Raw genomic sequence first — 11,331 nt, 5'->3', positions numbered from 1 at the left:
GCTTTGCGCTGTTTCCAAGCTCAGAGAATTGTGGCGCAGAGGTGAGATGAGCAAGCTGCTGCTGCGCAAATAATAAGATAGAAGCAAACATATTATGTTCAGAGTTTGCGGAGCAGGTTCTGGTGCATAAGGGGAAAAGCAAACCGGTTCGGATCACATTAACAAAAACAATGCTGTGCGCATCGCGGTGACGCTCAGAGTGGCAAGTTTGTGGATTTGAGATATGGAGCGATTTTACTACTGCGGAAGAAAACAGAACAAAACTGAGAGAAATTAGAAAGAAACAGAGACTCCTATGAGAATTCAAATTAATAACGATGTTTATCATCCGACCCACTGTGTTTAACCTTTATGCAAGGTTTAATTTGTATTAATGCTTGAATATTGTTTATTAAATGCCCCTTAGAACCATTGAGCAGGAGTGAATCCAGGAAGTTTTTAAAGAGGGCTAAGTAATGATCTTTGGTTGTTGCACCAAAAATAAGGGTTAAACTCCCAAATGGTAGAGGTCACCACAATACCCTCAAATATGTACAAATCTGAGCCATGTGAGTAAATAGTCCTCCATGTTTAAAAAATGTTTTGCATGAGACACGTCCACATCCACCAGTTTGGAGGACAGAGCTCAAAAGTTCTCTATGTCTATGAATTAATTTTTACTACACTTAAGTCTAATCATTGTTGTTTTCACTGACACAGGTGAAAGAACACACGCTTAAAGACACTTGTAAAAAAAAAAAAATTAACACTGTCAGGTGTCCCACTAAAGCATTAGAGACTAAGAAAAATGCTGTTTCAGCTAGCTATGTGGTATAAAGCTAATTTTTGTGAGACTCTTTATGGTGATGATGAGCTTTATTTGGTTCTTAATAATGAACTGGGTCGCCACCCCTGACCTAAAGTCTCTCAACCTCTCCGACAACTATTGCAGACTTGTCAGTGCTGTCTTCAATGACTGTGGTCTATGGTATTCTAGGGCCTCTTCAGGATCTGGATGACTTGCTGCAGTTGATGGATCCATGAATTCTGCATGGTGCCACAAAGTTCTCAAGAATGCCTGACCATCATTCTGTGATCTAAAGCTAAAGAAGAATTTAGTCAGTTTTGCAAAAAAAAAAAAAAAACACAAAAAAAAACCCCACATTTATTCAAAGCACATGGCAACAAGAGAGGCAACAACAAGGTTTTGGAATGGCCTAATCAAGGTATGGACTTTGATTAATCTGAGATTCTGCGACCTCAAACCTGAGCTCCATGTTCAAAAATCTCAGCTGCTGCTGAATTAAAACAACCATGCAAAGTAGTGTGGGACAATTTTACTCCACAGTAATGTAAAATGACCAAAGTAGTTTGCATGAATGATTTTTCCTGTCATGTACTTGCATGCCGTGAGAAAAACATGTCCCAACAGAGATGGTGTGGAAAAATCCCGCACAAGTCTAAGCTATTTGCAAAAAGAGTCTGGGAAAAGAAATCAATCAGGATGCATTCGGCAGAAACACAAACACAAGTTTGCTCTATTCCGTGTATTCTGTCATTTAGGAAGAACAGCAAGTGCAACAGTCGCAAAATATGTCATTGCATTTAGAAATAAAAACTTAGGTTGAAAAACCAAGATATAAACTGTCTTGCCAGCTCAGATAGAAATATATTCTTAACCACTCTTCTGTCCCTCCAAGCCCAGACCTGTTGGCGGTTGAGGGACCTTCATCAGAATGCCGACAACACAAAAAATAACATAGATATTTTGATTCCAGCTCTTGCAAAGGATGTTTTGAGGATTATGTAAGGCAAACCGAAACAGGCTTTAAATTGAATCCTGCACCATCTTATAACTGACAGTGGCAATTTTGTATAGGATGATATTTTATTACTATTATTTTACTAAAGTACTGTGCAAAATAAATCTCTGGTCATTGTGTGTTCTCAGTTTACTTGATATTTGTATCTAACAGAACATCTGGCTGAAAATATTGGAATGTAAAAAATGTGAGGCATGTTTTGAAAAAAAACCTCTTATGGTTCTTGAATGATTACAACATCTGACATGTTAAAAGTGAATTTTGAACACAGCGACTCATTAAGCAAACCATTTGTCACGTTGATTTTTATTAAAGCAAAAATATGTTTTTTTTTTTCCTTTATTCTCTACATTTTCATTAAATGCACCATTTACAGGCATACTTTTGGTATTGGTAACAGTGAATTACGTCATTGCAGTATATTTGCATTTTCATTTTTTTGTTTAAGTATACGTCCAACACTCACAATTTACCGCCTTCGGTTCAACACTGTGTAAAATCTTGAGAAAGAGCACAAGAAGCACCCATTACATTTAGATATAAGATGGATCACTTTGAGCGACCTTTAAACCCATTTCCATTAAAACATGGCAGACAGCAGTAAAGATGTAGATGTAGAACTCTGAACTGGAAGACAAGCAAGGTGATCGAGAAGGACAGAAGAAGAAGGAAGGAAAATCATGGCAGGAGTGTTTCAGTTGTTCCCCTCTTTCATGGCCTTCTTCTCTTCTTCAATTTCTGTGTGAGCACAAAAGACAGATCGATGAGGATCGGATCTTTGGAATGACTTTCAAACTGTGAAATATAAGATTACTGTCAAATATTTTGTTCACAACCTTCTGTCAGAGAAGGTTTATGCAGGGTTGAAAGGAGAAACAGGAAAAAAAACAATTATGTTAATTTGAAAACCGTTAGATTTTTCTAAAACAGAGGTCCTGTATCATAAATACATGCACTGCACACAGTAGTGATTGTGGATATGTGGTAATGGTATTTATAATACTCTAGAATTTCAACCAGTAATAGAGTAGTTGTGTTTATGTAGCAACTACCACAGTAGATGGTTTTCCACATAAATTTTCTGAACTGCATTCCAGTGTCAGACGTTTCAACCTCTGAGTTTCCAAAAATGATCAGGTGTGCGTGGAATACAGAAGAAGAAGCACTCCTGTAAAATACCACAAACTAGCACTTCAATCTAAAACTGCTGTCCCAATGTTTCCTGTCTTACTATGCATGCTGGTGCATTGGAAGAAAGTCTAATACAAGGAAATGAGATGGATTTTGACGAACGTCAGGTTCTGTTCCGTCTTTGAAGCATACGTTTCCATTTACCGTCTTGCTGAATAGTGGATGTATACTGGGATCAATGGAATAAAATTTACTTTTGTTCATAAGGTTCAAATTGTGCGTCAGGTGAGTTCTAAAGTACTGCAGAAGTAGTACTAAAAAAATATCGACATATTTTTGGGGTTTTCATACAATGTTTTCTATTTTAAAGTTGTGGCCTTCCAGTAACCTTGAATACGTAAGTCACATACGTTGGTTTCTTCTTTCTAAACTTCATTTTAATTGTATTTTATCTGAAATTCAGGCAGTCAAAGTCAGAGCAACACAGGACAAATTCCATTGTGGGTACTGACTGAGAAGGGCTTGGTACTGACACACCTACTGGTGGAGAGCACAACCAGGGGTGTGTCAGAGGAAACCAGATCTTCTCAGATAAAAATGCAACACTAGCCAGTTTTATAGGGTATTATTTTTGTAATGAGCGTTTATTTAAGAAAGAGAAAGTAAATGAGTTGGGTTTTTTTGTCAATTTTTGCCTCTAATAAATGCAAAGCAAAATGTAATATTGGCACAAAAAGAAAAAAACCTTCTGAAATTCTGTTGTGGCTTTCATAACAGAATGAAAGCCACAACACATAATGCATACAAAAACCTTTGAAAAGGTTTTTGTATGCCTTTCCAAAATTATCAGTGGTTCAAAGGGCCTATTTAACAGAATTTATGAAAGATATGAACAGAAAGAAAAATCACGTAAAAGGGCAGAGGTTGTTCAAAAAGAAAAAAATAACTTATAAGAGCTGCCACTATCTGTTAGTCTACATATAAGTTACTCTTTCAGAAAAAAATACAAATAAAAAATAAAAATTGCCTTCAGCCCATTATTACCAAAACGTTAAACCAACCACCAGGCATGAGCAGCATCTTCAATAACTGACTGGAGGTATATAGAGTTATGAACATCCTTATTCAATATTTTTTGCATTAATTACTCTAGTGTCTATGGTATTAAATCTTCCATCATCCTGTTTTAAAGAGGACAGTGAATTCAATGCTACCATTGTGCTATGACGACCATAAATTTATCTTCCTTCTTTTATGAAGTGTTCCAATAAAAAAAAAAAAAACTCATAAAATGAACATGTGCCAGCAGAGCCTCCCGTTTCCCTGCCTCCCCGGGGACACACCAGTCTGGGCTAGATTTAGACTAAGAAAGAGGTAGATCAGCCTCTGGGCCTCTGGTGGCAAAGAATGAGCATTTTTGAGGCTCTTTTCAAATGTAAAAAGAGATCCTAAATTAATTACTCTCCTGTATGGTTGCTATTTAAAACAAACAAACAAAAACAGTACATTTTCTCCTCGTACACATCAAGAAGCAAGGAAGCTCCTTGGGGTTATAAAATTTATGATAATTGTAAAAACATAAAACAGGTACATATAAATCAATCACTTGCATAATGCACTTGTGGGCGGCATTATGCATGGACATTTCATAGGAAAGAGGGATTTGCTCTCTGGAGGCTGGGTGTGTACACTCTTCTGATCTGTGATGCAATGTTTGCCTCTCAGAAGGCTAGTAAGGGAGGAGTTGAAGCACAATGGAGCCAAGTAAAGAAAAGGTAAAATTTGAAACAGGTGTGGACAAGACCAACTTTTGTTAACCCAAAGACTCTCACAACTCCCCCTCCGCTCCCCTCTCCCTTTTGACACCTACCCTCCTTGGTTGGGAGTCGGTTTTTCTCTGCTGTGTTCGTCTTCTTGAGCTTCTGCTTGTTAAACTGCTCCACTTCTTGATTGACTGGGTTGTTGTCGCCCATTTTGGAAGAGTTCTGTGTGAAAAGAGGGGGAAGACGAACGCAAATATGAGGTGCATACGACAAGCAATCTGCAGCGCATGCCCATACAGAGTGGGTAAAAAAAAAACTGAGTTACACCTAGGTTGAAAAAAAAAAATCAATAGAGGTCTATTTTGAAGGCATAACACGTAGGCTAGTCAGATTTTATGCAAAACCCTCAACAGAGAGCTTTTGTTAGGATTCTGTTCACACATTTCACTGTTGCAGTGAGATAAACTGAATGGGGAGGTAAAATGATGAAACTGCTCATCATTTGCAGTTTTTGCAAATGGTGCATTTGTGTGTGGATATTGAAATGCGTCGTATGAAATGAGGTTAATACTTATTTCAGAAAAACTACACAAGTATTCATTATGCATGCAAAATTAAAGGCACAATCTTTGTGGGATATTGACAACCCACTAACATCTTAACTGCATGACTAAAATCTGAACCACATGAAATGTACAAACAAGCGGATGTACGATGCGACAAAACAATAGCATTAAGTGATTTATTAGTCAAGCTTCCCTTACAGTGAAGAATGCAGGAGTGTCAGCTTTAGCTGAACGGTATAACCGGGCAATTCGCATGCAAAAACAACATTGCTTTACAGTGGCCTACAGCAAAAAACGTTATATAACACCTGGCAGAGACTCGTGAGACCTCATAAACATAAAATAATTTATTTCAGATTACACCGATTCTGTATTTTTTTTTTTAAGCCCAAAGTTTAATTTGCCAAATGACAGAAGTGGTAAAAAGGCGTTTTTACCTGGTATAGCGGTGCTTTGCGAGACGGTTCTCTCAAGGTAAGATGCGCCTGTGTGTAATCTGTGCAAAGCTCGGGGTTTAAATAGGCACAACACGCCCTTTTGCACGCCAACATGGACTCTATTGCTGTGCTTCTCATTGGCTCCCACACATCAGAGGGAAGCATTTCAACTGGACACGCGTCATATTACACTTTAGTGTACTTCCACCAGCGGTCCTGTTATCTCAATTTGTTCCTTAGATAAATTATTTTTTTAATTATTATTATTTTTTTTTATCGCCCCTACCTATCGCAAGAGAAGCGAGGGCTTTTAGAATTGTGCGTACAATCGTACATTTTATAATACGTACGATTGTAATGTTGAATCTTTTACAACATCTCCATCTAGTGGTCTGCATTTGACATGACACCACTTGCCGATAATGGATGACAGAAAGAGAATGCAGCAATGTATAATTGATAAGATTAGTTTATTATTGCATCTTGATGAGGAAAAAAAGCGAGCATGGTATATTGATCCGATGCGAAGTGATAGTGCTGGTTCACTGTAACACAGCACTTCAATACAGTGGCGGATCTTGCATAGATGCTGCCCTCGTCATTTTGCACTTCACACACAACCAAACACACACCAACTCCCCAAAGTTTATGTAGGGAACATTACTATATATTCATGTAAATTTTTATAGCTATAAGAAAAACAATAAGAACAGAATAATATTGATTTAAACAGGTAGCTAAATAATATTTTTGACTAAGTATCCCTTCTTCACAAATGTTCTGTAATCACAGCAGAATGATTAGGTCAATCTTTGATCAGACCATCTTTGTGCTTTTCATTCTTGCTACTGTCTGTGGTAGTTCCAAAGCCAAGGAAATATTGAAAGTACTGTAAATCTTTTAAAGACAAGAAAAAAAGATGCAAATTTCAAACCAAACAACCTGTTCACCTAAGATGTTTTTGGTTGAGATCTGACCTCTAAACATGTAAGGTCCTAGATGATCAAATGGAGTCAAAACATAAAAACATAGAAATAAATAATACATCAACAATTTAAAAATGGTCAAATCATCAACCACAAATCAGACACTATATCAGCGTTGTGCAGCATGGAGACCATCTGCAAGAAAGTTTAATCCTTAAGCAGGACCGTGCTCTCAATGTGACGATAACCTAAAACATTCTAGTAAATCTATCTTGTCAAAAGGGACTAGTCAAAGCCCAGATTTTGCTATTTCAAATAAAGGGAGCAACACTCGCTATGAGAAAGTAGAGAAACCAAACTTCTTTCTCAGGTAGAATACACATTTTTGTAGATAATCTTTGTCTTATGAGTGAAACAATGTAGATTTTTTTTTCTGTCTGTTTGCAGGTACATTTATTTGTTTTTCCAGACTTAAAAAAATAGATTAGATTTTGAATTGTGAACATTTCTTGATAAAAAATAAATAAATAAATAAATAAATACTTAATGGGGTGTCCTAATTTTTTGCCGAAATGCATAGGAAAGTATTTATGTCAGCCAGTAAAAAATGTCTGTCCTTTTTTTAAATTTTTTTTTACAGTATATGTAAATATGTAATTGTATCTATATTTCTACATGAAAACTGTAAATAAGGACTAAACATTTTTTTAAAGGCAAAAAGAGTTTATTATTCAAACATCAGTTGAATGGTTTTTCAGCACCTTAAAGAGACACCAACAACAATCACTGATACAAAATGCATAAAAATAAAATCATTTAAGATTAATTTAAATTGACAATCTGGAAGACAATGAATAATTAAAAGGTCAAACTGACACAGATGTTTTTTTTCTGGCTGCCTGTAAACCACGTCTTAAGCTGCTACCTTGTTTAACCAACCTCATAGCGACAACAACAGGATAGTGTATACGAGTGTCTTGATATTGCGCTGCATGTAACATTGTCTTAATTGATGTTCAGTCAACATGCATTTAAAGGTAAACCCTTGATTCATTTTTCACTGATACAATTTTTTTTTTTTTTTTTGGGGGGGGGGATCTTCTATTAAGCATATGCGCCCATTTTTCTTACTGCATGGTTATTTGATCACATTTGTTCAATGCAGACACTGACTGTGTTCGCAAGCTTAACCATTACGTTAGTAAAAAATATCAGACTATATCTTTCGCAAATATGTAACACCATTGCAATGAGCACAGATTCCCAGAAAAGTCAACAAGAATAAAGGCAGTTTAAAAAAAACAAAAAAAAAACAGCACCATAATCTGCTTAAAACTTGAGGAACATGAGAAATATTCAGCAAAGCTTCTTAGCAGTAATGATGTTAGTTTGCATTGTTGCATATAAAACAGGCAACATGATGTTTTCATCAAGGCAGGTGTGCTTTAAATACTGACTGATTTAAAGAGATCAGTCAGTATTTGCAAGTCAGGTTGTTATAAGCAGTTCATATTTGACATGCAGAACATCATTTTCTTTGTATTTCATTCATTCATAGCAAATCGAGATTAATTGGTCCCAGAGGTTGGAGCCACGTTGGTCCAAAAATTAATCCAATTTTTAATGTTATACAACTCCACTGACAAAAACCCCCCCAAAAAACATAAAAACAATTCTATGTGGTTTCATCAACCATGTTTGCATTGGGTGGTTAAATACAAAGAAACTGATGATTATTTACACAGGAACTGGATCCAGGAGGTGGCGCTCCACCAATAAACAGATACCTTGAACAAGACATTTAACATTGCCAGTACCTGCAGAAAACTAAAGGAAGTGTAAAACAAACAAAAACAAAAAAAATCCAGTAAAATAACATTTATTTCAATTGCAAGTGAAACATCATTCACTATTAGACTTTCCTGTCAAAGAGCTTTTTTTGTTGAGAAATACTTTCAACATGTAATTCTCTGTACAAGTTGCACAAAGAAATCCCACTTCCTCCAACCTCAGTTTCCTGTGAGAACAATCATCAGCTTTCTTGCAAATAACGGCTCAAACACAGTCAGAGGTCCAGGAGTAATTTTAACTGAGACATAGAACACCTGAGTTTTACTCTGGCGAATCAGAACTTCTTCTGTAAGAAAGGCCTAAACTTCAAAAACCTACTAAATCAGAAGAACAAAGTCTTTTATCATATTTGCACTTAATGAGAAGTAGGGTTGATGCAGAATAACTTTCAGCATCCACGTTCAGGAGGATCCTTTCTGTTGTCTGTCGTAAATAGCTGTGGTGATTCCCCACGTAATGCATGACCTTAGGATAACAAGGCTCCCTCCTCGATACAACGGAACCAAGCTATGATTCCGAGATTCCCACAGCTGCCTCCAACATGCAACGACACCCTTAACCTCTCCTCCCACCTGTGCTTGCATGTTTGCTACCAGCACAGACAGAGGGTACAGAGTCAAGCTGATAACCATGGAGGTCAGCGTTCCTGAGACGAATGAGGAGGCCGTGGGAGAGAGTCCCTGCCCCGCCACGACGGCACACACAGGCCCCTTCAGGCCAAAATACAGGGAGCTGCCGAGGGCGTTGCGGGCTGCGATGGGCAGGAAGGCTCTGTAATAGCCCTGGCTAATCCCTTCTACCTTCAACTTCATGAGAACACTCCTCAAGGACGGAAGACTCTTGTCATTGTGGCCATTCTGCAGCACATTCTGAACTCGCTCGATCGGGGTGAAGACCACGGCTTCCACGATACCTACCCCAAATCCAGCCAGAGCAGGTAGGGCAGCGGCCGAGATGGTGGTTGACAGTGAAAGATGACGGAGGAGTGTGTCCTGGAGGCCGAAGAGTAGCGTGCCGTTCAGGGTCCTCATCAGGAGCGGTGGAGCCACGCCCCTATAGAGCTTCAGAGGACCCTCTTTATAGAGCTGTACCACCGCCTGGTGCACCGAGGTGTTGTGGATCTGCTGACGGAAAATGGTCTTGTAGACGGGAAAAACAAGTACGGTGGGAACCGTTGACAGAAAGCTGGAGGTTCCTCCGTGTAAGTAGCTTTGAAGGCGAATGATTGTGTTCTGGGGGCCTTCATCCCCTTGTTGGCGATCAGGGCTTCCTGCCATCCCTGAGCTTGGAAAATTACATTTGCAAATCGTGTTAGTCTTGCACTGATATGAGACGAAAACACAATATTTATATATCGGTTTAATACACCGATTTCTATCGGTGTACTAAAAATTTAAAATATATTTAAGTGTGAAAAGAGTTGGAAAAAAAAATAAGGAAGCAATTGGGACAAAATTTTTGTCATCTCAAATAAACAATTGTATTAATAATTTAGACATTGTGTTTCCCTGAGTCAAAGATATTATATGAGATACAGGCCCATTTCTTCCACTCAGCCCACTAGACTGGACAAGATTCATTTTAGCACCACAAATCATGTAACAAGGAGTGGCACCAAAGGGTACAAGCCTTGCATGCTGTCAATTGTATGCCAATAAGTATAACAGGCATGCACTCAGCAGTGACGATTCTTACTCATCACGAATAAAAACATTTGTGGAAATATACTGCATTCATAAGTTACTCTTTAGAAAGAATAAATAGTATTTCTCATGCCAGTATTTTTTCTGAAATACTAGAATTATAGGGCTTAAAATCTTTGGAACTGTAAGTCTGCTGTATTTTTACATGCACAAGTGAAACGTCTTTGGTTACAGCAGTAGTTTCCAGTCCTGGTTTTCAGGCCCCTTGACCTACACATGTTAGATCTCTGTTCCAACTCATCTGGAACAGAGACGCCTGGTTCAAATGATTGCATGTTTTCCTCTACATCTAGTCATCTAGTGCTGCTGAACCTGTTAATCACCCTGTCATTAAAGTTAGGTGTGTGGCAGCAAGCCAGGAGCCACATAAGTCATGAAGGAGAAGAGAAGCTTGAAGAACAGGGTTGGGAACAAATGGGTTAGAGAAAACAACTGGTTCTAGCCCAGCTTCTGCCTGAATTCCCCCCTGGTGATGATAGCTCCCCGTTCCTGTTTTTTTTTTTTTTTTTTCTCAATTGTTAGTTTTTAAATTAATCTAAACACATTTTTCAAAAAGTAAATATCGCTAAAGGTAACGTACAATACAGAAACGTATTTAAAGATTTTGAATAGCGGGAAAAAGAAAGAACAAAAACCCCATCACGTTAAGTTGCATGAAACAAAACTGCTTTAATTTTTTATGAACGAGCTCACAGTCGTCAGTCACACAAAAGATGGTAGAGGCTAAACGTGGTCTTAGTTAAATCCGGTATTTTTATTTTTATCTTTAAATTAAGGCCGCACAAACGTCTGTTTGGACGAATTTAATATTTCAGCATTTGAAAACAGAAAGAGACTTACCGTTTCAATATGAGGAGCGGCTTAAAAAAACATAACAGGATGCTCGTGGTTAATCCGCCTGTGTCTCTGGTCCGCTCACCTCGATTGGTTACGTCAACAATCAGTCAATTACATCATCGCGTAATTTACCAGCGTGAGACACGAGATTTGTGCTAATCTAAACCTTTTTAACTGATGTAGTCGTGGAGAATGATTGCATTTGCTTGCTTTAGATATTTTACATAACAGTGCTGACAAACTATTAATGTAATCTAAATGATAAATTACCAGCAGCCCCGTTTAAGAGCTCTATAAAATAATGCCTAAAATATG

At 37.8% G+C, this 11,331-nt stretch overlaps 2 protein-coding genes across 4 annotated transcripts; both read right to left on the bottom strand.

Annotated features, from left to right (window-relative positions):
• Window positions 1-2,090: 2,090 nt before the first annotated feature.
• On the bottom strand, window positions 2,091-11,107 carry tmsb1 (thymosin beta 1). Of its 2 annotated transcripts, none has more exons than XM_044126552.1 (3): window positions 11,020-11,107; window positions 4,804-4,918; window positions 2,091-2,540 (listed from the first exon to the last, which is right to left on the bottom strand). In XM_044126552.1, the coding sequence occupies exons 2-3, from the start codon at window positions 4,904-4,906 to the stop codon at window positions 2,497-2,499; spliced, it is 147 nt and encodes a 48-aa protein (XP_043982487.1). In that variant the 5' UTR covers window positions 4,907-4,918; window positions 11,020-11,107; the 3' UTR covers window positions 2,091-2,496. The 2 variants fall into 2 exon arrangements, with proteins under 2 accessions (XP_043982487.1, XP_043982486.1); XM_044126551.1 differs by lacking the exon at window positions 11,020-11,107 and adding an exon at window positions 5,700-5,849.
• On the bottom strand, window positions 7,314-11,161 carry LOC122836734 (solute carrier family 25 member 53-like). 2 transcript variants are annotated; one of them, XM_044126549.1, is made up of 2 exons: window positions 11,020-11,161; window positions 7,314-9,760 (listed from the first exon to the last, which is right to left on the bottom strand). In XM_044126549.1, exon 2 carries the CDS (start codon window positions 9,751-9,753, stop codon window positions 8,878-8,880), a length of 876 nt encoding a protein of 291 aa, XP_043982484.1. In that variant the 5' UTR covers window positions 9,754-9,760; window positions 11,020-11,161; the 3' UTR covers window positions 7,314-8,877. The 2 variants fall into 2 exon arrangements, with proteins under 2 accessions (XP_043982484.1, XP_043982485.1); XM_044126550.1 differs by having other exon boundaries at window positions 7,314-9,755; window positions 11,020-11,124.
• Window positions 11,162-11,331: the final 170 nt, after the last annotated feature.

The sequence above is a fragment of the Gambusia affinis genome, linkage group LG09, assembly GCF_019740435.1.
Source record: "Gambusia affinis linkage group LG09, SWU_Gaff_1.0, whole genome shotgun sequence".
Lineage (NCBI taxonomy): Eukaryota > Metazoa > Chordata > Actinopteri > Cyprinodontiformes > Poeciliidae > Gambusia > Gambusia affinis.
The sequence above is the reverse complement of the archived record's forward strand: the minus strand, read 5'-3'. Positions and strand labels throughout refer to the sequence as shown.